The sequence below is a fragment of the Acartia tonsa genome, chromosome 15, assembly GCF_053477335.1.
Source record: "Acartia tonsa isolate MP-2025a chromosome 15, ASM5347733v1, whole genome shotgun sequence".
Lineage (NCBI taxonomy): Eukaryota > Metazoa > Arthropoda > Copepoda > Calanoida > Acartiidae > Acartia > Acartia tonsa.
In genome coordinates, this window is record NC_137274.1 from 8,148,796 (window position 1) to 8,176,548 (window position 27,753).

Here is a 27,753-nt window from a genome sequence, read left to right on the forward strand (position 1 = left end):
CTATCCGTTCCGGACGAACGGACGGACCGACTCTAATTATAGAAAAACTCGCTTTTAAAAATGCATCTATAAATTCTAAAGGATAAATAAGGGCAGAAAAATAGCCTAAAACCACCTCAGGACCTACAGAAAGCTTCAATGTAAAGGAGAACCATATCGGGTCAAAGGTTAGCAAAAACCTTTGCCTCAGACAAAAAAAGCTTACTACTTTATATAGCAACAACTGCGTCCTTAGTATCTTGGGATATTTGAAGGGATATAAAAAGGCAAAAAAATAGCTTTAAACCAACGGACGACTATTAAATAAAATTAAAATAGCATAACACCTTTCCAAAAATAAGAAGCTTCGCTGTAAAGGAGAACCATATCAGTCCTGATTATTCAGTCCTGACACTATACAAGTGTTAATGTCCGTTTGCCCTCCGTTCCAGAGCTTCGCTTTTATCGATGTTGTCATCCTTGTTTCATTTGCAAATTGAATAAATGTTTGCGAGAGATAATTTAAATTTCGTCTTAGTTAACGCAAAATAATGCGGCACTGCTATGACTGTAATAAAAAAAACTCCAATGCTGATTGAATAACACTTTTTTTATATATGATTATATCATATAAAATCAAATACGAACGCTATTACATTAAAAATCTGTTATAAATTACATTAAATTAATATTATTTTTTTTACCACTGGGAGTTAATAATGTGAATGTTGTGAACATTATAGCAGACAGATCTAAATTTCAAATTTAGAAAGGTGAAATTTTCAGGGATATAAAAAATAAGTGCAGAATTTTTTTCATTTAAAAAGATAATCTAATTAATTGTCAATAATCGTATTTCAATATAATATATTTTTGATAGGCAATATATTAACCCTAAAAATTGAAAGTCGTCGTAGTACTTTTAAGAATAAGGTTTTTAATTTTTTTAAAAAAATTAAATATCTCTGAAGAAGGGGAAAGAAGGATTTAACCGTAAATGAAAACATGAAATATAGACCTTAATTATATCGCCAAACTTTGCGGATTCTTGCGGAAAGGTGTGGATAGTATAATACGCCTCTGCCTTTAGGTGTACAGGAATCATCATGCAAAATTTGAAATCGATAGGACATTTCTAACATGCCTCAATTAACGAATAAAAGCTTTTTATCTCGGACGGACGTACGGACCGACCCTAATTATAGAAAAGCCTCGCTTTTAAAAACTCTGTAATTCATATATTTAATATATATTTTAGAAAACCAACAAACAGAAATACATATCTAATTCAAAACAAACACAATAAAAAAAGATCAATCAAATTTTTACAATTATTTCATATAAAAAATTTACACAAAAAATAAAAAAAAGCGTAATTTTCTTCTCAGAAATCCGTAAAGTTGTGAGCAAGCTTCCAGTCAAATGTGCTTTTTAGGTCTCAATCTCAATCACTTCTCCTCTCATCTTCCTATTTCATATGACGTCACAGGAATCAAAAGTGGTACAGATTGGACTTCGTCGGTCTTGCTTTTCTTAACAATGACCAAACGTATAATTAAGAACAGTTAAGACCTAATAAGCGCATTTGACTTTAAGCTTGAACTCAAATTTACGGAATTCTGCGAAAAAAATGGCTCTCTTCGTGTTAAACTTGAAAATTGTGACAATTAATAGTTATTTCTCGCATCATATTATAAGCAGCTTTCTGCGGATATAAAATGTACAATTAGCCCCGAAATGCAGAAGGCACGGGCTAAAAAACTGGTTTTAATATTATGATTGTACATTTTTTATATTTGTAGAAACCTGGATGGAATACGTTGCTAGACATAATTTTTCCGTATGGCTGAGAACCGGTTCTAATCCACAGGATTCTAAACAGTTTCGAAGCAATACGGAAAAAACATTCAGTGCAAAGCATAAAAGATTGCCATAATTTTTTTTTTATTGCATCGTTTAACAGACAGATTTTTGCAGATATTAAAAAATTAGATCAAAACCAACAATACTAACTGGTTTTATGACTTTCATTTAACGTTTGTGGAAAATTGTCTGTAATACGATGCTATACATGATTTTTCAGTATGTCTAAGAACCGGTTCTAATCCACAGGATACTAATCAGTTTCGAAGCCATCCTGGAAATATATATCTAGAATCAAAACATTATCTAAGCTATTGTATTACAAACTAATTAAAGTGAGTTAAAAAAAACAATCGCTCACATATATCAATTTTAACCTAACCAAAAACACACAGTTTTTTACCACAAAAATGGTTAATTAATTCCTAAAGAGAATTTTCCTATATTGCTAGGACTCGAGCTGTGGTGCTTAATAGTTGCAAAGGGGTAGTTTCACGAAATGCATTTGAACTTAATTTAGTGAACTGCATATTTTTTGATAGTTAATGGGTTAAACTACATTTATATGGCATATATCTGAAAGAATTTCAATTTTCTACCACGTAGTTTTGAAAATATCAAGACTTGAAAATCGTCATTTTGTGATATATGCAATTTAAAAGACGATTTTCAAGTCTTGATATTTTCAAAACTACGTGGTAGAAAATTGAAATTCTTTCAGATATATGCCATATAAATGTAGTTTAACCAATTAATCAGGAAAAAATATGCGGTTCACTAAATAAAGTTCAAATGCCTTTCGTAAAACTACCCATTTGATGTTAAATTTTTGATATTTTTGCCATTACACAAGCATAAACTGGATGATTTTTTGTAACATCTAGACCATAAATGTATTTTAAAAATGTTAAGCAATTGTTTTTTTAAAACAGCCTTTATATTAATACAAATAACTAAATTGTTCTCTAATTTTAAAATATTGTACCTACTAGGGGAATATTAGATTTCGCGAAATTCTTTAAAGTTGTGAGTAAGATTCCAGTCAAATGCGCTTATTAGGTCAAACTGTTTTTAATTATGCGTTTGGTCAACATTAAGAACAGTTAGGACTTAATAAACGCATTTGACTGTAAATATGCTCACAATTTTGCGAAAGCTACTATTCCCTTTATCACAAGAAAAGCTCAATTTATCAGGATTGTCTCATATAAAACAGAGAGAGGACAATGAACGATAAATAGACCCCCCCCTCACATTTATATTGTGTTCTTTTTTTTTTGATGGGGGGGGGGGAATCTTTTATAGCCTATTGCCCTCTCTCTCTCTCTCTAAATATATTTGGGTATAAAAAGACTAAGACTATGATATTTATATCATGTGAGCAAGGGGGAGGATGAGGGGAGGGGAGTTGGCTTAACAACTTTGGGGACTTTTGTTAAATTTTAATTGGTTAGTTCATTCATTATGTTGAGTGTGCAAACGTTTTACCCATAATTATTATAATTTTGTGTTTCATCATTTGGGATGTAAATTAATTTGTCGGCCATTGTCTTATCCCTTTAGATCCCTGAAGTGATTAAGAAGGCCTGTTTCCTTAGTAAACTTATGGTTCCAGGACAAACACAAGAGTCCCAAACGCAGGAGTGTTAAAATATCAATTTAATTAAGTATTTCTATGCAGATTAGGTTAGGTTAAGATATGAATATACAAATAAACCTCCAGCAGGGGTTAGGCATTTAAAAAACCTAAAAGATGGTTTAAAATAGGTTTGGTTAGATTAAGTGTCCACTCCGACGTTTGGGACTCCTGCGTTTGTCCTAGGACAGATCTTATTAGTCAAACATCCCCAATGAAAGCATGTGTTGGTTAAAATGTTGGTTTAAAAGTATTGACACTTAGTTTGAAACCAACCAATGAGAATTTAATAATATAAATTTTTCGAGAAAATAAATATGATTTATAAAACTTTGGGTACTAGTGTAATTTATTGGCCAATATCCCCTCCCTCTTAATCAGCCCCCCCACCCCCCTGCTCACATGATGTAAACCTGACCATATAAAATATAATCTGAGGACCTCAGAATTTGGTCATGTTTAATTATAAAAACCTGACCATATTAATATAAAAATTAATTAGAGTACCTCAGACATTGGTAATATTCGAGTTTAAAAAACTGACTATAGAATATGAAATATAATTAGAGGACCTCAGAATTTGATCATGTTTAATTACAAAAACCTGACCATATAATATAAAATATAATCTGAGGACCTAAGAATTTGGTCAAGTTAGAGTACAAAACCTGACCTTAGAATGTAAAATATAATTAGAGTACCTAAGACATTGACCGTATCAGTTTACAGAAAACTGACCATAGAATATGAAATATAATCAGAGGACCTCAGAATTTGGCCATGATTAAGTAGAAAAACCTGACCATATAATACAAATATTAAATTGAGTACCTCAGACATTGACCATATTCGAGTACAGAAAACTGACTATAGAATATGAAATATAATTAGAGGATCTCAGAATTTGATCATGTTTAATTACAGAAAACTGACCATAGAATATAAAATATAATCTGAGGACCTCAGAATTTGATCATGTTTAATTACAAAAACCTGACCATATAATATAAAAATTAATTAGAGTACCTCAGACATTGACCATATTCGAGTACAGAAAACTGACTATAGAATATGATATATAATTAGAGGACCTAAGAATTTGGTCATGTTGGAGTACAAAACCTGACCATAGATGTGAAATATAATTAGAGGACCTTAAGAATTTAGTCATTTTGAAGTACAAAACCTGACCATAGAATGTAAAATATAATTAGAGTACCTCAGACATTGACCGTATCAGTTTACAGAAAACTGACCATAGAATATGAAATATAATCTGAGGACCTCAGAATTTGGCCATGATTAAGTAGAAAAACCTGACCATATAATATAAAAATTAAATTGAGTACCTCAGACATTGACCATATTCGAGTACAGAAAACTGACTATAGAATATGAAATATAATTAGAGGACCTAAGAATTTGATCATGTTTAATTACAGAAAACTGACCATAGAATATAAAAATTAATTAGAGTACCTCAGACATTGACCATATTCGAGTACAAAAACCTGACCATATAATATAAAATATAATCTGAGGACCTCAGAATTTGATCATACTTAATTATAAAAACCTGACCATATTAATAAAAAAATTAATTAGAGTACCTCAGACATTGGTAATATTCGAGTTAAAAAAACTGACTATAGAATATGAAATATAATTAGAGGACCTCAGAATTTGATCATAATTAAGTAGAGAATATAAAATGCTTCATTTATGGATAGTCGCCTTTTAATGAAATTTTTTTTATGTAAATTTTTTAAAACTATGGCACTAGGTATATACGATTTAATTATTAAAATCAAGGATCTAAAGGGATAAGACAATGGCCGATAAATTGATGTACATCCCCAATAATTATACACAAAATTACCCATTCTTTAACATAAAGTTAGTTGCTGAAACGTTTGAATACTCAATTTAATGAACCAACCAATCAAAATTCAATATGAGTCTCCACTTTTATTGAACTTTGGTTTCAACCCATTATTCTAATCTACAGATTGGGTAATTTTGGGAGATCAATATTGAGGATGTATATCAAGTTATAAACCCTAAAGATCCCTATAAATAAGCTTAAGACTATCCAAAGAATAACCTAGCCTAAAACCATTTAAGGACCTATAAGAAGCTCCCTTGCAAAGATATAAGATGAGGTAGAGTTAAGAATAAGTGCACTCATGTGTGTTACATTGTGATGACAATTTTAAAACAGCAAAACTTTGGGGACTTAAACACAAAGCACTTTCTTGAGCACTGATAACCCATTCACCCCCCGCACCATCCCTTATATTGAAATAAATTGAAACTATATAGAAGGGGGTGGGGAGGCTTTTATATATTATTCTTTTATTGGGTTAGGTTATCCTATTGTAAAAAGTAGTACAATTTTTTTTGTTTGTAGCATAGGATCTCGCTAACCGCTGAACAGTGAAGCTACTTATATGTCTAAGGAGGGTTTTAACTATTTTTTGTGGGTTACCACCACCCTTCAAATAAAAATTGCCCCTATTTTTTAAAAGTGGGAGCGGGTTTAACTTCCCCCTCCCCCATTTCAGTGCCCTTAGATGCCTCTAGGGGCGTAGCCACTATTATATGAAAATACTATCCCCCTCCATTTAAAAAAAAACAGGCGGGGGGGGGGGGGTTATCAATGCTCAACTGACACCTTGTGTGTAAGCACCAAATTCTATAAATGTGATTCCAACAACGATTAGACATATAGTAAATATAGAAACATGAATGACAACATATATAACAGCGAAGCTCTAAATTTAAAAGCGAATCTAACAGAAACAAAATTGTATATACAAATAATTGTTGCAAAATGATATTGTTTAAGGAAATACTTACATTTTATGAACTTCATTATAGAGATGATTCGCTGACAACATTGTGTACCTTGTTGTACTAGGAATCATTATTTCAAAAAAATGGATAGGATATCATAATTAATTGCTAAAAGAAACGTAAAGAAACCTTTGATATGGACGTACAAACTTTCTGGTAACGATTATAGAGTTACTACTCTTCTTAAGTCGTAACTAACTGTAAAGAAATTATTGCGCAAAAAACGGCTAAGTTGACGGAAGAACTTACCCTAATTATAGAAAAGCTTCGATATTAAACAATAATAATCACTTCTGTAATGATAACAATTAGTGCATGCTATGCTACTGTACAAAATAATGCTAACAACTCTTAAAGGTGCAAAATCATTTGATGGGAGGGGTGACAGTTGTAGACATCTTGTAAAGCAATGTTTTAAAACCACTTAAAAACATTCCAGAAAGTTAAAAATACGCCCTCCCTCTTTATTTTATAAATAAATTCAAATTAAGGGAGGAGGGTGTTGTTCTATACATAACTATTGTAGGGCCAATTACTAGGGTGACCTAACTCCTTGCGGGGATTCAAAGTACCCAGTGTGACCTAACCTAACCTAACCTAAGGTATTAAACAAACAACTAGTCCTCTAATTTTCAATTAACTTTTTTTAAATTCTATAAATTCGTATAAAGTTTCCAAGTGACACTCATGTCTTGATTACGAGACAGATACAACAATTCACCCCTTCCAAAAGTGCTGATACAAAAAATATAATAATAAGCTTCTTTTTATCAAACTTTAATAGAAAAGAGGTATCTTTATAATGCTCTGATAAAGGACTTTTTGGTTTCCAAAGTTACTATTAAAATTCACCAACTTTATAACTTTAGTTAATAGCATTGTCCATAAACGCATTTCTTTGTGAATAATTTCCACTGATGTTTCTAGAATGGAGTGCCACAAGGTAGCATATTAGTTCCTCTGATGTTTCTAGAATGGAGTGCCACAAGGTAGCATATTAGGTCCCTTGATGTTTCTAAAATGGAGTGCTACAAGGTAGCATATTAGTTTCTCTGATATTTCTAAATGAAGTGCTACAAGGTAGCATATTAGTTCCTCTAATGTTTCTAGAATTGAGTGCCACAAGGTAGCATATTAGGTTAATAGCACTGTTCATTTCTTTGTGATTTATTTCCAGCAAATTTTGTAGCCAGTCTAGTGTTTATTTAAAGCATTTGTCTCATAATTAACTGGCAGGTTTTACCACCACAGCTGCTTCCCTTGGTCCTGAAATAAAGATGATTGTCAGGGAGAGAGGGGACAATGGGATGTTTATTACACTAGTCCCTAAGATTTATGTAAACGTTTTCTTATTCTTGGCTTAACAACTTTGGGGATTTTAAAGAATTTTGATTAGTTGATTTATTAAGTTGAGTGTTCAAACGTTTCAACCACTAATTGTAAACTAAAGAAGGGGTAATTTTGTGTACTGTCATTGGTGATGTACATCAATTTATCGGCCATTGTCTTATTCCTTTAGATCCCTCAGATTATTCCCGCAAAGTACTGAGGGGTGGGGGGGGGGGGGGGGGGATTCTTAAAACTTTTTCCCTTAAGGTCAGGTCATCTTATCCCCTTCCTTTTTAAAGAGGTCGATACCCCACTTTCAATAGTAGTTTTAAAAAGAATAAGTTCCGGAACCCCTGTACAGAGGGAAGTCCAATAAGTCATTGTTTTAGTATTTCTTTTCTAAGAGCGGATTTCTCTTGGAGGATGGTGGTACCCTTTCCTCAAAATACTTATAAACCTTCCCAATACCAATGAGAAGCTACATTGTAAAGGAGAACTATATCGGTTCAGCAGTTAAGCAAGATCCTTCGGTAAAAATAAACAGACAGACATCGTGTTACTTTATCATAGGATATCTAACCTGATTAATATTCTGATTACTACTTGAAATAAAGATATGAGAAGCTACATTGTAAAGGAGAACCATATCGGTTCAGCAGTTAGCAAGATCCTTCGATAAAAATAGACAGACGTACATCCTGTTACTTTATTATAAGGATAACTAACCTGATTAATATTCTGAGTACTACTTAATGTAAAGGTATGAGAAGCTAGGTAAATTGTAAAGGAGAACCATATCGGTTCAGCGGTTAGCGAGATCCTTCGGTACAAATAAACAAACAGACAGACATCAAGTTAATTTATTTTAATTATCTAACCTGATTACTATTCGGAGTACTACATGAAGTAAAGGTATGAGAAGCTACATTGTAAAGGAGAACCATATCGGTTCAGCAGTTAGTGAGATCCTTCGATACAAAAAAAACAGACAGACATCAAGCTACTTTATTATAAGGATATCTAACCTGATTACTATTCTGAGTACTACTTAATGTAAACGTATGAGAAGCAACATTGTAAAGAAGAACCATATCGGTTCAGCAATTAGCGAGATCCCTCGATACAAATAAACAAACAGACAACATCCTGGTACTTTATTATAGGATAACTAACCTGATTAATATTCTGAGTACTACTTGAAGTAAAGGTATGAGAAGCTACATTGTAAAGGAGAACCATAAAGGTTCAGCGGTTAGCAAGATCCTTCGATACAAATAAACAAACAGACAGACAGACAGACTGACATCCTGTTATTTCATTTTATTTATCTAACCTGATTACTATTCTGAGTACTACTTGAGGTAAAGGTATGAGACTGCTGAATGCTCTCAAGGGTAAAGCCATCCTGGTTCTTTGGCAAACATGGATTATTATGTAGCAGGGCATAGACGTCCAAGGGGGGGGGGGGGGGTAAAGTGGCGATTACCCCCCCCCCAAACGAATTTTTCATTTTAACCCCCCCCCCCCCATTTAAAATTTACCCCTACCCTGGGGGTAAATTTTGGGGGCGGTAAACAAAATTTACCCCTGCCAACAGATTTCAGGGGGGGGTAATTACCCCCCACCCCCAAGCAAATTTTACCCCCACCCCCCAAAAAAAAGCTTGGACGTCCCTGTAGCAGGGACTATAGTTGGCAATCCGAATCCGGAATCCGCCCAATTTTAGATCCAAAATCCGAATACGCAATCCGCTATTGGAATTGCGGATTCGGATTGTTAATTTTTATGAATTTTGTAGCACTTAAATAATTTTCATTTAAAATATAGCAGAAAAAAACATACCTAAATATTTAGTTTTTTATTTTTATAGTTGCTTTTCATGTTTATTTTAGGCTAGGTTAGGTTAAGTGTTAGAAAATAGCTTCTGTAGGGGCTAGCATTTTTAAAATCATAAAAAGAGCTTTAGAAATATTGCTAGAATCCGCAATCAACAATCCGAAAATTCGCAATCCACGGATTAATCCGCTATTTTTTTGGGCGGATTAAAACTTGCGATAATGTATTTATTATTTCTTTGATCTTACAACAGATTTCAATGTTCTCCGATAAAGTAAACCATGTAGCGGGCTAAAATAACTAACTCCCCCTTCCATTCCTTTACAAATTTTCTTCTGTCATAATATCCATTCTTATTGGATTTATTATTTCTTGGATCTTCCAACAGATTTTCATGTTCTCTAATAAAGTAAACAATGTAGTGGGCGTAAATAACGAACTCACCAATCCCCCCCTTCCCTTTTACAGAATAAACGGCCAGGCCAATTAAAGACAGGGGAAATAGCAACCTGAATTGACGACAATTTTTCTCCTGTCATAATATCCATTCTTAATGGATTTATTACTACTTGGCTCTTGCAAAAGATTTTCATGTTCTCCAATAAAGTAAACCATGTAGTGGGCTTAAATAACGAACTCGCCCATCCCCCCTTTCCTCTTACTGTATAAACAGCCCGACCAATCAAAGAAATGGGAAATAGCAACCTAAATTGACGACATATTTTCTCCGGTCATAATATCCATTCTTAATTGATTTTTAATTACTTGGATCTATCCCTTTACAAAGGGGGGAGGCGGATGTTCCACTTTTTGAAACCAAAAGTAACACGTGCATGATCTCAGCCCATAGAGTTACAGCTCTAAAATTCGGCACAGCAGTTGCTTTGAAGAACCATATGGAACTGTGAAGAAACGGTGGCAGAACCGCCGTTTCCCGTCGCATTTTTTTTTGCTATTCTTGCCCTGATAGACAATTTTCAATCATCTGAGATAAACTTTTTTTTTCATAAAAATTTCGCTTATATTTTCACTTGACACTTGTAAGATTTTACACTTGCAATTTTTTTAAATATTGACATGTTTGATTGATTATTGAGAACTGTCTAATTTGGCGAAAAAAGGCAAAAAAATTGGCGGGAAACGGCGGTTTTCGGCGAAAGCGGCGGTTCCGCCGCCGTTTCTTCACAGTTCCGTATTGTTCTCCACAAAAGCAACTGCTGTGCCGAATTTTAGAGCTGTAACTCTTTTATGGGCTGAGATCATGCACGTTTTACTTTTGGTTTCAAAAAGTGGCACATCCGCCTCCCCCATTTTCTTCTGTCATAATATCCATTCTTATTGGTATTATCCTCTTATAATTTTTTTTCTTCAAATATTGAAAATTTGAGTACCCCCCCCCCCCCCCCCCCGTCAGCGAACTATGAACTCTGGCCGCAGCGCTCGGCCCCCATGCCTGCCTAGCCACAGCGCTCGGCTCCCTAGCCTAAAACCTAACCTAACCTAAAATAGTTCTTCGTCGTTGAAAATTGAAAAAAAGAGGATAACGCCGGTTTATTTATTACTTGGATCTTACAAAAGATTTACATGCTCTACAATAAAGTAAACCATGTAATGGGCGTAAATAACGAACTCACCAATCCCCCCTTCCCTCTTACAGAATAAACGGCCAGGCCAATTAAAGACAGGGGAAATAGCAACCTGAATTGACGACAATTTTTCTCCTGTCATAATATCCATTCTTAATGGATTTATTATTACTTGGCTCTTGCAAAAGATTTTCATGTTCTCCAATAAAGTAAACCATGTAGTGGGCTTAAATAACGAACTCGCCCATCACCCCTTCCCTTTTAAAGACAGGGAAAATAGCAACCTAAATTGACGACAATTTTTCTCCTATTATAATATCAACAGATCTATAGTATAGATGTATATACAGATAACTACCTTCACCCCTTTTTCATTAACTTTTTTCGTCTGCTAGCTAATTGTTTTCTGCTACTTGGCTGTGTTAATATCCCAGTTACCATTGGTTGATTTTAAAAGACCCAATTGAGAGTCGGCATATGGTCATTGCGATAGGGAAATACAGTTATTCAACCCTTTCTCGCTATAATGTTTTAATCGAATACTAGCGGCTACGCCACTAAAAGCCTCTAGTGACACTTAAAATGTTTGGTTTAAAAAAAAATAATACGATACATATCTATGTTGCTTTCAAGTTTCTACGATACCTAGCTATGTTGCGTCGCGTAGGAGTCCCTATATGTAAAAAAAATTCATATTTTTTGCGATTGCTCTTGGGAGGGTGGTGGTACCCTCCCCCAAAATAGTTATAAACCTTCCAGAGACCTATGTAAAGCTACCCTTTTAAGGAGAACCCGATTCAGCGGTTAGCGAGGTCCTTCGGTACAGACAAACACACATCATGTTATTTTATTATAAGGATAATATCCTGTCTTTCGGCTGATGTTAATCCATGTTTGCCTGCTGTTGAATTACTGGCATAATGCTGTATCCCACCGGCTGCGACTGCAAAGAAATAGCGCCGGCACCTGGCTGCTGCGAATACTTTTCCATAATATTCAGCTCTGCCGGAGAGAGAAGATTTGGGCCACCTGGTTTTTTTTTTATATATTATCCATCACAGGGACTTAAAGGGATAAGACAACAAATTATTCCAAGTGAAAATTTCCCCAAAACCCATTTCCATCGTTTCACTTACCCACTTCCCTTCAGTTACAGTACAAAACAACATTACGCCACTAAAATATTTAAATTTTTAGCAATTGCAATTGAAAATAATTAGCAGAATGACAGCCCCTGCAAATCTATATATAAAGTATCGCCTAGGGTTAACATCACCCATCAGACAACCAACCCTTTGATTGCATGACCTTTGTCTGAGAAGTCCTAACTGTGCATGTTTTGTGCCAAGGCAATTCCCCTCACTCTAACTATTTATGTCGCGCCTCTGACATAGCAGCAGTAGGAATCATTTTAACGTCTTTAGTTATGACGCAGTGTCGGACCGAGATTGGAACCTATCACCATCCTGACAGCAAGCGCATGGGTCTAAGTATCTGTGATAGTTTATTCCTGAATTAGTTGACAGAGGGGTTCCACCTGGGCCACACATCTGGAGCTGCAGTGCATCTGCAATATATAATAGTATTACAGACTGACAGATACGGACAGAGAGACAGACAGGCAGATACTGACACACAGACAGACAGATACTGATAGACAGACAGATACTGATAGACAGACTGGCTGACAGAAACTGACAGACATATTAAGATACTGACAGACAGACAGACTGCATGGTATCTGCAAAATATATTATCATTACAGTCTGACAGAGATGCTGACAGACACACAGACAGATACTAACAGAAAGACAGACAGAAATAAATATAATAGCGTTAAAGACTTACAGATACTGACAGACAAACAAACAGCATGGCTTCAACAAAATATACTGGCACTACAGACTGACGGAAAGACAGACAGACAGAATGACTGATAGAAATACAGACAGATAAACAGATATTGTTAGACACACAGACAGATACTGATACACACAAAGATACTGAAATACAGACAGACAAATACAGACAAACAAAATGCATGGAATCTGCAACAAACAATAGCATAGCATTACAGACTGACATACAGACAGACAAACAGATGATAGACAGAGAGACAAATACTACAGACTTCATGGCATCGGCAAAATATAATAGCATTACAGACTGACAGACAGATACTAACAGACAAACAGATACTAAAAGAGACAGACAGATGCTGACAGACAGACAGATAAAGACAAACAGATTCTGACAGACGACAAATTAGGGCATTAAAGCAACTGCCATACCAAATTTTAGCTTTTTAAATACGTTTATGGCAAGAAAACTATTCCCCTTTTATGATTCTTTTCTATTATTCATAGAAAATTGTCTATAATATTACGAGACATGATTTTTAAGTATGGCTTAGAACCAGTTCTAATCCAGTAAATATTAATCGGTTTGGAAAGCTACTTACTAACGCTATTCTGATGTTGATATGAGAAATCCAGCAGCGCCTTCAGTTCATCTGTGTTAGCAGTCACTGGCTTTACTTCAAACCTGAGGTAATAAAAGATACAAGCATTACAAGGTGTTCTTTAAAACTTATTTATGCATAAAAAATTATATAAAGTGCTTTATATATTTGGAAAACCTGTTCTGGAACATATATGTTTCAAATATTTAGAAATTACTATTTCAGCAAATTACGCCTTAAAAACCAGGTTTTCCAAAGTCCATTAATCTTCAAAAATAAGGCTTTTGGAAAAACCATTTTTTAGGGCATAATAAAATTTGTTGAAATAATCATTTACTAAGTATATTTGCGATTACTTTTATTTAATGAAATCTTCCAATTTTAAACATTTACAAAACAGCCTGCTTTATTGCATCAAGGTCCATGACATATCTATATAGGAAATAAACGTCTGTAAATGAGCTCGAGTCTTCCAATGGTAAAGTGTTTAAAAACTCATAGTGCTCCAATAATCCTCATTAAACTCTCATTGACCAAAGCAATAAGACCTTTATTCTATTTGTTTATGGAATGAATTAAGTTTTTCACTTCATGTAGATATTTGAATTACATTGAAGTATTTAATCCTTATTTCATAAATAAAAAATATACGTTCACAATAGAGTAAATCTAAGAAAACTCTATTTTAAAAGAATTCGATTGTGGCGACACTTCCTTTGTGTTAAAATATTAAAACTAAAATTTTAATCATATTAACCCTTTGGTGATGGTAATGTGAAAAAAAATATAATTGAAAAAATCTTTTTAAAATCAGTTAAATTAATAAATATTTACTTCTTTCTTTTAGATAGTAATGGCGGGGGAGGAAAATTTATTTATTGAAAAATAGATAAATAGATATATACTTACAGAAAACTAGCCAATAGCGATATAGTTATATTGAGCCAAATCTAGTTTATATAAATATTTGAAACATAAATAAACCATAACAGATAGGTATAATTAATTTTATACATTTTTTTTATATATAATTAGGTTTTTAAAAAAGACATTTCTCTTGAAACACCTTGTTCAATGAGAGTTAGAAGCAGGACGCGTCAGCCGCCTGTAAGCCACTGGGAAACCCTCCTTTTGCAATTTTTAAAATCTGCTGAAAGTTTAAACCTAACCAAATTTTTTTTTTCAAAGCATCCAAATGGATTTAAATTTTAGGCTTAGTCGCGACTGATGGGCGGCTGCCGAGCCCTGGTTAACAGTAACTGGCATTATTTCAAATCAGGGGTTAAGAAATAATATAGTGAGTCAGATAAAGTACGAAACTTCCATCAAAATGTCTACTGAGCACTGAAACCAAACTGTCCCTTATTTTTCAAAACAAATTAAAATTATTGGATTTATGCCAAGACATTCTGCCTACTCTAACCGTTAATATCGCGCAACTGACATAGCAGCGGCAGTAGCAACCATTTTTAACGTCCTTAGTCATGACACAGTGTTGAGATGAGAATCAAACCCGACAACAAGCGGAGGCGCCAAGCAGCTGCGGTTATTTTTTACTTGCCCCAGAGAAGGAGAGGGAAAAATGGGCTGTTTATTACACTAGTCCCCAAAGATTTATAATAACGTTTTCTTATTCGTTTGCTTAACAATTTTGGAGACTTTTACTGAATTTGATTGGTTGGTTTAATAAGTTCAGTGTTAAAACCTTTCTATTACTAATCTTACGCTACAAAAGGGTTAATTTTGTGTATCATCATTGAGTATGTACACTAATTTATTGACCATTGTCTTATCCCTTTAGATCCCTGAATTATATATTTACTAGCGGCTACGCCCCTAGAGGCCTCTAGTGGCACTTTAATTGTTTTTATTTATATTCAAAATATAGCTATTTAACGTTTGACGTTTATTTTTCGTTGAACTCTCTTTCTAAAATCGATAAATTTAAAAAAAATTTAATTTCTCTAGGGAGGGTAGTGGTACCCTCCCCCAAAATAGTTATAAACCTTCCCGGGACATATGGGAATATACCCTGTTAAGGAGAACCCGATCAGTTCAGTGGTTAGCGAGATCCTTCGGTACAAACACACAGACACACAAACATCCTGTTACTTTATTATAAGGATTTTAGTGCATCGTAAGCTTTCCGCGGTCATTATGCGGATAGTATGGTTAAGAACCGGTTCTTATCCAGCGGATAATAAACTTACCCCGGCGGAATGTCCAGAATTGGGACAGGTAGGGTGACAGCGTCACCGCCACTAGGGTTCATCACCTCCATTTTCAACTCCTACGCACAAAAAAATACAAGGATGACAACTAGGAATGGCAATCCGTCAAATTTTTGGACCGGATTCGGATTCTTACAGGAATCCGTCAAAAAAATGGCGGATTCCCGCGGATTCCGGATTCTAGCAATATTTTGAGGCTTTTAAAAAAATTTAAATGCTACATATGTACTAAAAATTAATGTTCTCTATATTTCACTTCCGAGAATCGAACCAGATTTTTAAAAAGTTTTATTTAATGATGATAATCTTTGCCTTCAAAAAGGGGGAGTTGAAAGAAAAATCTCAAGATGCTAATTTTATCCAACCAATTAAGAATCCGAATCCGTTATTAAAAAACGGATTCCGGATTCCAAAATTGACCAAAAATTGGGCGGATTCTGGATCCCGGATTCGGATTGCCAACCCTAATGACAACATCCGTAAGAGCGAAGCTCAACAGATCAGATCGTCCAGGGAGGGAGGGGAACATTGGAATAAAACTTTGGGTACTTTTATTCAATTTTGATAGTTTGGCTTATTAAGTTTAGTGTCCAAACGTTTTAACAATAAATGTCATATCTAGAGAAGGGGTAATTTGTTGGATTATCATTGGGGTCAAACATCAATTTATCATCCATTGTCTTGTCCCAAAAAAAAACGCAGCAATGCGCATAATAACTATCTGATTTTAACAGAGAGTACCGACCAGAGAGCATCATTACGGAAAGAGACAGACAGAAAGAAAAAAACACGCGGCAATGCGCATAATAACTATTTGGGCATCCATTTTAGAGAGTACCGACCAGAAAGCACCATTGCAGAAGGAGACCGACATACAGAAACAAAAAAACGCGGCAATGCGCATAATAACTACCTGTGTATTAATTCCTCCAGTATTTGCACCACCTATATCCATACCCTCATCCTAAATTATTATATTTAAAGGGATAGTTGCATGAAGTGCACTTCACGAGTTTGGGTTATTTTGAGTAGTGAATCTTTAAGTGTTTTTTAGAATATGACAAATTTTAGGGTTGGGCTGGATACAGGATATTGAAACTATCCGGCCGGATATCCAGCAATATAATCTTTCATATTATACTGCAAAAATTCCTACTTTTTAGATTTTAAATGGCTGTAATTTTCTGATTCATGAATCATGAAGCTAGAAGATTTTTTTTCAGATAGTGTTTATTTATTTGAAAATTTTAGAATAGAAATTTTTTGGCAGCAAATTTTTTTTTGCTACTTTAATATCCGGCAGTTTTTGTCTAACGTTCAAAAATATCTAATTTGTGATAAAGTCACTTTGGCAGAAAAATAATTGCAAGCGTAAAAAGAAAGAATATCGTCTAACATATAATTTTGTGTTAAAATAAATAAAAAACAACCATCCTGTTACTTTTATGTAAAGATTTATAAAAAAAAAACTAGCTGCTACGCCCCTAGATGCCTCTTGTGGCACTTCAAATGTTTTTTTTTTTAAATAATACGTAACCTTTCAAGTTGCGTTTTAGTCTATATATAAAAAAAGTTAAATTTTTGGTGAGTTTCTCCAAAATAGTTATAAACCTTCCCGGGACCAATGAGAATCTACCCTGTTAAGGAGAACCTGATCGGTTCAGCGGTTAACGGGATCCTTAGGTACAAACAAACAGACAGACAGACAAACACACATCCTGTTACTTTATTATAAGGATAAGCAACCTGAAATTCCGTAAAGTCGAGATCAGACAGCTTCAATGTTTGGGACAGCAGGTCCATAGCTGGTGAAGTGTCCACTGGCGGTGGCGGCAACGGCTTAGCCGCTGACTGCGGCTGCTGCGACACAGAAATCTTTGCGTAATTTACCTGAAAAAAAAATAAGATTAGTTTTACTCGATTAATATCCGGTGGGTTAGAACCGCTTCTCATCCATATGAAAAAATTATGTCTAGCATCTTATCAAGTCTAAAAAAAAACTAATTTTACATTTTATATCCGCGAAAAGCTGTTTATATTACGATGTGAGAAATGACTATAAGCCAGCTATATAAATTGCATATATCACAAGAATATAACAAGTCTTGATACTGAAATTTAGTTTAAAATATATGTTTCACATAAAAATTTGTTGTTAAAAAAGTTAAAAAATCAACATGTTTAAAATGAACGTACGGACATTCTGGTAAGGATTATAGATCTTTTACGCTTTCTAAATCATACCTAACTACTACAGGAGTCACCTTGCAAAATATGATATCGATAGGACAATTCTAACATGCCTAAATCAACGGAAAAAGCTATCCGTTCCAGACGGACAGACGTTCGGACCGACCCTAATCAAAGAAAAGCTTCGCTTTTAAAAAACTTACAGATGAGGCCATTGTTGATGGTAAACTTGAGGAGCTACTGACAACAGTTGTCAATAATTGGTGTTGTGACACTGAAGTTGATCCTTGGGGCACCCCAAGGTCGGGACTTCGGCACTCCAGGGATATTGGTCTTGAACCTGATAAAGAAAAGGATAATTGTTTGTGTATTTTTCTATTGACTACTAGCGGCTTCGCCCACAGCTTTGCCCCAAGAGGTAATTTTTTAAAAAAGTACTACTAGAGCTGCATCCACTAATTTAAAATATTTTTTTAACAAATTGGGGGAGGGGGATAGCCTAAAACCACCAGAGATCTTAAGGGACGGACAGACAGACAGACAGACGGACGGACAAAAAGACAGATAGACGGACAGACATCGAGCTACGTTGCATTCAAGATAAATGAATTTCTTAAAAAGTCCTATCAAAAAACCTTTACCTGTCTGATTATGAACTGACTGTACACCTTTCATTGCATCCATGGGTAACCGGGTTCCTAAAGGCAACTTTGAATCTTGATAGCCTGGTCTAGTACTCATCTTTGAATCAGTTAATTGATAGCCTGGACCCGTAGGCATCTTTGCATTAGTTGTTGGATAGCCTGATTCAGAAGGCATTTTTGCAGCTGGTTGCTGATAACCTGGTCCAGTACTTATCTTTGCATCAGTTGTTTGATAGCCTAATCCAGTCTGCATCTTTAAATCTTTGTAGCCTGGTCCAGTAGGCACCTTTGGGGGACCATTAGGCATCTTTGCATCTATTGGTGGAAAGCCTGGCACAGTTTGCCTGCTTGGGGCTGCTCCATGTATTGAGAACTTCTCGACATGTGCATGGTTGTACGGATGAAAGGACACTCCACGTGGCAGCACTCCGCTTTGCCGAGGATATAATGCTGGAACAAAAGGACAATTAACAAGAATCTAAATTGATGTACATACCCAAGCATGATAAACAAAATTATCCCTTCTATAGATTACAATTAATGGTGGGTGGAAATGTTTGGACACACCCCAAGGTTGTTAACCCAATGAAAAAGAAAACGGTATTATAAAACTTTGGGGACTAGAGTAGTAAACAGCCCCATGTCCCTGACATTTTACAATTCTGAGCACATAGCCAGCCCCTCCCCCTATCTTTGAAATAAAGGTAATAGTTAAAACAGTTTGACTTAAAAAGAAATTTGACTTAAATGTTACATCCAAATTTGCGGAAAATACGCGAAAAAAAGATCCCCTTTATGAATAACCCCTGCAGAGGCCCTAACCCAGCAACCAATACATCCTAATCCTAAAAAATACCCCTTCTGCTGATTCATTAATTTGAACCAACCAATCAAGTTTGTAAATCAAAAAATGAGAAAACATTATAAGAAAACTGGTTATAATTTTATGATTTTTATTTTAATCTTCATGGAAAATTTTCTGCAATCTATGCTATACATAATTTTCCACTATGGCTGATAACCGGTTCTAATCCTGTAGATATTAATCGGTTTCGAAGCATGTTTATAAAACTTTGGGTAACAGAAAAATATTTAGTTCCTGGATGTCTCCTACCTGGTTGCTGTGCTAGCTGAACCGGTTTCATCTGTTGTGGTGGGGTATAGCTGGCCCCTCCCCCCCGCGGTACTGGGGGGGACACTCTGGGTGGGGCATAGTGTCCTAATAAATAAAGTTATTATAATAAGGATGACAACATCCATAAAAGCGGGGCATAGTGTCCTAATAAATAAAGTTATTATAATAAGGATGACAACATCCATAAAAGCGAAGCTCTGAAACGGTAGTACAAACGAACATTAACACTTGAAGAGTGTCAGAACTGAATAAACGATTATAGAGTTGTTACGCTTTCTAAATTGTACCTGTGTTATAGGAATCAATCTGCACAGTTTGAAATCTATAGGACAATTCTAACATGTCTAAATTAACGAAAGGAGCTAACTGTTACAGACATACGGACTGGCCCTAATTAAAGGGGGTCATTTTTGTGTAATCATTTAGTCAAATGCGCTTATTAAGTCAAATTGTTCCTTATTATGATCATATATAAAATATAATATATATATTAAGATATATAGGTTTTCCGGAATTTTAAAGTTAGGGGGAGATTTGAAATCTGCATCAAATTTTGAGGATTTTTTATAAAATTCGTTTTTTCTATAATTCTTTATCTAAAAGCGGAAATGCAATTTAAGTTAATTAATTTTGGCATCTGTGATTGGTGGATTTAAAAAATCTGCGCTCTGATTGGATGGCGTACATCATTCAACCAATTAGAGCGCAGGTAGTTTAAAATCCACCTATCCTATTGGTCAAAATTAATTAACTTAAAAAGCATTTCCGCTTTTAGATAAAGAATTATACAAAAAACGAATTTTATAAAAAATCCTTAAAATTTGATGCAGATTTCAAATCTCCCCCTAACATTAAAATTCCTGAAAACTTATATATCTTAATATATAATATATATATGAAATGAACAGTTTGACTTAATAAGTGCATTTGACTAATTGGTTAAATACAACTTTATGGAAAATACGTGAAAAATGACCCCCCTTAGTACAGCGCTTAGCGAGATCCTTTGATACACAGTAAAATACAAAGACGTCCTGTTACTTTTAAATAAGGATAATTGACAGTTGGAGATAAAGATTGTAAAGGAGACAGACAGACAGACAGACAGACAGACAGACAGACAGACAGACATCCTGTTACTTTTGTATAAGGATGGTTGACATACCTCTCGATGTTGGAGATGGTAGTTTCCCCTGCCCCCGTGCAGTTTGTATTGCTCCCACAGATGAAGGAGAGGGTGATGGTGTGGATCCAGGATAACTGCTGGCTTCACCCGAGTGTCGACTGCTAGTTTGGCCGCTAAGTTGGGTGCTAGAGGAGCCGCCAGGACGACCAACCAGCCGCAATCTTGACACAAATTCATTATTAACTTTATAGCAGCAAAGCTTTTCTATAATTCACTTTGATTGTCCGGCCGTCCGTCAGTCTGTCCGTAATGCTATTGGGAAAATGTGATTTTCTCGGCTGCCCTTTAAGCAAAGAAGATAAAGTATAGAATAGAATCCAGGTAGAAGATTCTGCCTGGCTAGCATGAAGTAAAATTGGAACTTTTGAAAGATCAAAACGGCTATAAGGCTGTTAGTAAATAACATGATTTCAGTAATTATTCAGAAAAAATATTCAAAATAAATTCCTTTTGCAATAATTTACTAACAGCCATGTAGCCAAGAATCCATCTTTCTCTTCCCTAGTCACAATGGATTAAAATGGAATTTTATGTGCAAAGACTTTAAAAAATTTAATTAAGTAAGAAAATTATTTTTTAAAAATGTACCAAAAATATTGGTCTTAGTATTTTTATTATAGGTTGCGCTCCTATGTTTGATTTCAAACAGCTGATTATACATACTAGCAACTACATCCATACATGAACTTGAGGTAGGGGGGGGGGGAAGGTTTGACCCATTAAGCTGACCCTTAAAAATTATAAATGTGGTCAATCATATTTATCAAAATCAAAACAATAGTATGTACATTTACATGTAACATTTCATCTTTGTCTAAAACGACCAAGCATTATCTGCTGCTTTCACCCTCAAATGGTGTGTATCAGACGTGGAACTCTCTTAGTTAGACACTATTTTTTAAGGGTCATTGATTACCTTCCACTCATTGAAACTCGATTCAATATTTTCTAAATATAAACACATCACGAAATTTAAAAGCATGAAAATAAAACAAACATTTAACAGTATATATTAGAATTTAAAACAAAATAAATAATTCTAGTTTTGTCCAACTAGTCATTGTGATTTTTACTTTAGCCTTATTGTCTTTACTGCGCAAGTCAAAGATTCCTTCAAATTTCCCAAAAATATATATGGTTTTCATTTCTATTCCTCCTTATTCTATGCCTTTAAGATAGGCAGTTGAAGTTTTTAGTGAAGATTCCTCTGGCCAAAACATACGCAGGAGTCCCAAACGTCGGAGTGGACAAACATAGGAGTGGGAAAAACGTCGGAGTGGACAAACGTCGGAGATGACATTGCTTAAGTAAAACGCAGGAGTGTCCGCTATTTTGATAATATGACAATTTTGAAATTTTTTTATACCCCTGTCTACAAAATAATGGTTATGGCCGCAGCGCTCGGCCCCCTAGCCTGCCTAGCCGCAGCGCTCGGCCCCCTGGCCTATAACCTAATCTGACCTAACTAAGAAAAATAAATTAAAAATTAAAAAAAAATTCTAAATTGAAATAAAATTGAAAATTGAAAAAAAACGAAAATAAAAAAAAAATTCAAAATTGAAAAAAAAAAAATTGGGACTCCTGCGTTTGTCCACTCCGACGTTTGTCCCAAAAATCCTGCATTTGTCCACTCCGACGTTTGTCCCACTCCTGCGTTTGTCCCACTCCTGCGTTTGTCCCACTCCGACGTTTGGGACTCCTGCGTTTGTCCACTCCGATGTTTTTCCACTCCTACGTTTGGGACTCCTACGTTTGTCGTGGAACCATTTTTATCTGTTGGTCAACCCCAACATAACCTCAAGTGTCCCTTGAGGCCTCTAGGGACATAGCCGGTAGTCATTTAATACAGTGATTTAAAGTACAAAAAGTAGAATAAGAAGTAAAATGAATAAGTTCCTGTTGTCTGGTTGTCCACGTGTTGTCTGAGTCACACCACTACCAACATTAGACCTACGGGGGAAAGAATCATAGAGTGACATTCCAGGATGGGCTGTTTATTACACTAGTCCCAAAAGTTTTTAATAACGTTTTCTTATTAGTTGGTTTAGCAACTTTGGGGACTTTTATAATTTTTATTGGTTGATTCATTAAGTTGAGCGTTTAAACATTTCAACCACTAATTTTAATCTACCGAAGGTGATACTTTGTGTATCATCATTGGTGATGTACATCTATTTATCGACCATTGAATGCGAAAAAAATGACCCTCTTTTTTACAGATATAAATGGTACCTACCTATTAATACTAAGTTGTTGTCCTCTGCCAAACTGTTGTTGTTGTTGTAGATTATGCTGTTGGGCGAGGCTGTGCAGGTTGTAGGGGTCCTGCGGGTGCCCGCCAGGATGCTTGCCAGGAGGGTGCCCGCCAGGATAACGTTGACTAGATCCTGTAATAAACAAGAATAAGTTTTCATGAAAACTGAGGAGCTTTTAACTGAAATAATAAGGTTTTTGTCTTTATAAGCATGACCGACCGACAGACGGACAAAATAATGTATAGATTAGATGCAAATATATAATAGGAATCTTTAATACAAATTTCAGCTGTCTATCTAAAATAGCAGCCGAGAAACACACAGCCTGTTTTAAATGTACTGTAATGACGTACTGACTTCCTGGTAACGATTATAGAGTTGTTTTTGCTTTCTAAATTGTACCTAACTCTCAAAGGAATCATCATGCAAAGTTTGACATTGATAGGATAATTTTAACATGCAAAAAATCAGCATGCTTTAAATGGACATACGGACGTAACGTTAACTAGATCCTGCAATAAAAAACATGGAAAGTTTGAAATTGCTAGGACAATTCTCAACAGGAAAGTTTAAAATTGATAGGATAATTCTTACCAGGATCGTTTAAAATTGCTAGGACAATTCTTAACAGAAAAGTTTGAAATTGCTAGGACAATTCTTAACAGGAAAAATTGAAATTGCTAGGACAATTCTTAACAGAAAAGTTTGATAGGACAATCCTTAACAAGAAAGTTTAAACTTGATATGACAATACTAACCTTGAAAGTTTGAAATTAATAGGACAATTCTTAACAGGAAAGTTTAAAATTGATAGGACAATTCTTAACAGGAAAGTTTAAAATTGATAGGACAATTTTCATCAGGAAAGTTTTAAATAGATAGAAATTCTTAACAGGAAAGTTTAGAATTGCTAGGACATTTCTCATCTGAAAAGTTTTAAATTGATAGGACAATTCTTAAGAGGAAAGTTTAAAATTGATCGGAAAATTCTCACCTGGAAAGGCCCTGTTGATGATATGTGACTTGATGTTATTGTCCGCAATTTTCTGATTGTCAGGTTTAGTTCCCAAACTACCTCCTCCTTTCAACTTCTGGGCATCCAGTCTAGAATTAACAGGCATAAAAACAGTTAACATTCTTTCAACGCAAGAAGACGACATTTTAAGATACATAATTTTACGCGGCAATTGCAAGCCAATTGTACTATGATTTACAATCAGCTGTTCTTTGTTTACATTTAAATATTGTATACAATCAGAGAGTAACGATTATCTCCAAAAATCGATGAACTTTAAATGCCGCTAATTCTAACGACCAAACGGTGGAGCGTATAGATTATATTTTATGACAAACAAGGATGACAACATCCATAAAAGCGAAGCTCTGAAATGGAAGGACAAACGGACATTAAGACTTGCATAATGTCAGATCTGAATAATCAGAATGCGAATGTATAAGAGTCAAAGCAAAATTGTAAGTAAATTTGTTGAAAAACTGCTTGATACAGGATAATGATTATAGACATACTTACATTTTTAGGACTTGATTATAGAGTTGCTTTGCTTTTAATATTGTACTTTGTTGTCCTAGGAATCAGTATACCAAAAATCAGACCAATCAGATAATTAGGTCACATACAAATTTGTTGTTAAAAATGTAAAAAAATCAACATGTTTAAAATGGACGTACGGACATTCTGGTAATGATTATAGAGTTGCTACGCTTTCTAACTCGTACCTAACTATTATAGGAATCACCATACAAAATTTGAAATCGATAGGACAATTATAACATGCCTAAATTAACGAAAAAAGCTATTTAAAAAAGTAAAAAAATCAACATGTTTTAAATGGACGTACGGACATTTTGGTAATGATTATAGAGTTGCTACGCGTTCTAAATCGTACCTAACTATTACAGGAATCACCATGCAAAATTTGAAATCGATAGGACAATTATAACATGCCTAAATTAACGAAAAAAGTTATTTAAAAAAGTTAAAAAATCAACATGTTTAAAATGGACGTACAGACATTTTGGTAATGATTATAGAGTTGCTTCGCTTTCTAAATCATACCTAACTACTAAAGGAATCACCATGCAAAATTTGAAATCGATAGGACAATTCTAACATGTCTAAATTAACGAAAAAAGCTATCCGTTACGGACGTACGGACGTACGGACGTACGGACGGACGGACGGACGGACGTACGGACGGACCGACCCTAATTATAGAAAAGCTTCGCTTTTAAAAAAGGTCTGGACAATACTAACTTGTCTAAATGAACGAAAAAGACTAGCCGTTAGACAATAAAGACATGGACGGATAGACCGACCATAATTATAGAAAAGCTTCGCCTTTAAAATGTTGGGGACTTAGTGGTAAACTACCTGGATTGATAAGCTGCCGCCATAAGACTTTGTCCAGCCGGTTTACTCGGCCCTTGGTCACCCAATGGCTGTGGCGGCTTATTGCTGCTGGTGGATGTGGCAGCCGGCGGCCAGCCGCTTTTTCTGGCCGCAGCCGCGGCTTCCAGCGCATCGCTAAGCTCGTGCGGATTCTGATATTTTAAGCCGCTGCTCTCAGCCGTTAAGGTCCTAGACAAAAAATCAGCGGTCAAATACAGGGATATTACAAATTACAATGGATGATAAAATTTATGTAAATCCCCAATGATTATAAACATATTTTAAACCTTTGGGTACCAATATAATTTACAGTCCAATGTTCCCTCCCTCCTTCCCAGGGGACAAACAAACTAGAAGAAATCTTTTTAATAAGATAATTTAAAAAATGATTAAAATCTTTTAAAATTTGAGAAAAACCCATGAACGTTTTCTCCCTAGTACTTTTTGTAAAAGGATTTAATTATAATTATGGGATTGACTGTTATAGATTTAAACTATAATGTTTTTATCCTATTAAATAAAGTAGTAAGGTTTTTTGGCGTTATCCTCTTAGAAATTTTTTTTTTCATTTTTTTTCAATTTTGTACCCCCCCCCCCCCCCCCCCCCCCCCCAACTACCGACGAACAACTATTTTAGGTTAGGTTAGGTTTTAGGCTAGGGAGCCGAGCGCTGCGGCTAGGCAGGCAAGGGGGCCGAGCGCTGCGGCTAGGCAGGCAAGGGAGCCGAGCGCTGAGGCTAGGGAGCCGAGCGCTGCGGCCAGAGTTCATAGTTCGTTGTCGGGGGGGGGGGGGGGGGGGGGGGTACTCAAATTTTCAATATTGAAAAAAAAATTTCTAAGAGGATAATACCGGTTTTTTGTCTGTGGCTTAATATTTTGATAACTGCTCAGTCGATTGGGTTCTCAATTTTGGGAACTGGGTGATTTTAGACAATTTTTTTTAGATTTTATAACTGGTATGGTTTTAGGTTATTTTTCTTTCCTTCTCCATTATCCCCTTTGATTACAGATTACAAAGGCCGCTAGTTCTATTATATATAGTAATAGTAGTAAGGTTTTTTGTATGTAGCTAAACATATTGCGTTCTCCATTGTAGGGTAGCTTCATATACTACAGGAATCATCATGCAAAGTTTGAAATCAATAGGACAATTCTAACTTGCCGTAATTAACGAAAAAATCTATCAGTAACGGACGTACGGACCGACCTTAATTATAGAAAAGCTTCGCTTTTTATTGTTACCTGGATATTTTAGTTTGTCCTTGAATTTTACCATCTTTGTTATGACTCTGTCCAATCTTATCCTGTCACGTTTATACACTCAATTATTTATACTTTAAAACCAGATTTTGTTCAGGACATTAAAGGATTTTTTCCGTTTTTTTTTAAATTCTAGTATTGCAAGTGCAGTTGCAATTATTATGCCTTTTGGGGAAAATAAACTTGTATGAAAATTTTAATCATTTTGTACAAGTATTATGCCCAGTAATTTCACTTTGAAATTTTGAGGCCCCCCTTATGGGGGTAAAAAAAATCACTATCAGAACCATGGCTTCATGGTGCTCCCTGAATAGGCCTTGAGGAATAGAATCGGGAATTTTTGAAATTTTCAAAATATCGTTCCTAGCCTGAGAAAATCTTTAAAACCCTCTAAAAATTTGCCAATTTAAAAAAATCCTAAAAACAGCGTTTTTTTTTACAGGTTTTTTGAGATTTAACAACCTAACTATAGCATAAAATATTGGGGTGTAGTCCCTTTCGTGGCAACGCCTCTTAAAGTGCTTTTCGTCGTATTTTCACATTAGTTTTTGCTAGGTTATTTTAGGTTAGGTTAAGCTGAGTTAGGTGGTTACTCCCCGCAGGGTTAAAGCACACCGCATGGGCTAGAAATAGGGGAAAGCTACTTGGAAAATACGAAGAAAACGCACTTTAAAAGGCATTGCCACAAAAGAGAATATATCCAAATATTTTGCCTTGCTGTCATAGGAATCAATGTTAAATATGTAGATGAATAGGATGATTATATCATACAAAATAAGCATGTTTAAAATGGATATACCTACTTTTTCGTAACCTTTATAGAGTTGCGACGCTTTATTGTTTGTTACTGTTATAGGAATCATCATCCACAGTTAAAAATCGATAGGACAAATTCCT

At 35.0% G+C, this 27,753-nt stretch overlaps 1 protein-coding gene and 1 long non-coding RNA gene across 2 annotated transcripts in view; both read right to left on the minus strand.

Annotated features, from left to right (window-relative positions):
• Positions 1-1,212: 1,212 nt before the first annotated feature.
• Positions 1,213-3,838, minus strand: LOC145307451 (uncharacterized). Its single transcript, XR_013875473.1, has 2 exons — positions 1,786-3,838; positions 1,213-1,684 (listed from the first exon to the last, which is right to left on the minus strand). It is a non-coding gene; the product is annotated as an uncharacterized LOC145307451 (long non-coding RNA).
• Positions 3,839-5,075: 1,237 nt separating this feature from the next.
• Positions 5,076-27,753, minus strand: part of LOC145307589 (uncharacterized) — a 50,034-nt gene continuing 27,356 nt past the window's right edge. The window contains exons 29-45 of the mRNA XM_080150042.1: positions 26,839-26,898; positions 25,580-25,786; positions 24,182-24,291; positions 23,169-23,319; positions 22,829-22,882; positions 20,912-21,093; positions 19,726-19,830; positions 18,609-19,061; positions 18,171-18,307; positions 17,524-17,667; positions 16,691-16,741; positions 15,757-15,836; positions 13,547-13,629; positions 12,595-12,652; positions 11,984-12,113; positions 8,997-9,074; positions 5,076-7,600 (exon numbers count right to left, since the gene is read on the minus strand). Coding sequence (XP_080006168.1) covers positions 7,574-7,600; positions 8,997-9,074; positions 11,984-12,113; positions 12,595-12,652; positions 13,547-13,629; positions 15,757-15,836; positions 16,691-16,741; positions 17,524-17,667; positions 18,171-18,307; positions 18,609-19,061; positions 19,726-19,830; positions 20,912-21,093; positions 22,829-22,882; positions 23,169-23,319; positions 24,182-24,291; positions 25,580-25,786; positions 26,839-26,898 — 2,110 coding nt within the window. The 3' untranslated portion in view covers positions 5,076-7,573. The remainder of the gene's footprint in view (positions 7,601-8,996; positions 9,075-11,983; positions 12,114-12,594; positions 12,653-13,546; positions 13,630-15,756; positions 15,837-16,690; positions 16,742-17,523; positions 17,668-18,170; positions 18,308-18,608; positions 19,062-19,725; positions 19,831-20,911; positions 21,094-22,828; positions 22,883-23,168; positions 23,320-24,181; positions 24,292-25,579; positions 25,787-26,838; positions 26,899-27,753) is intronic.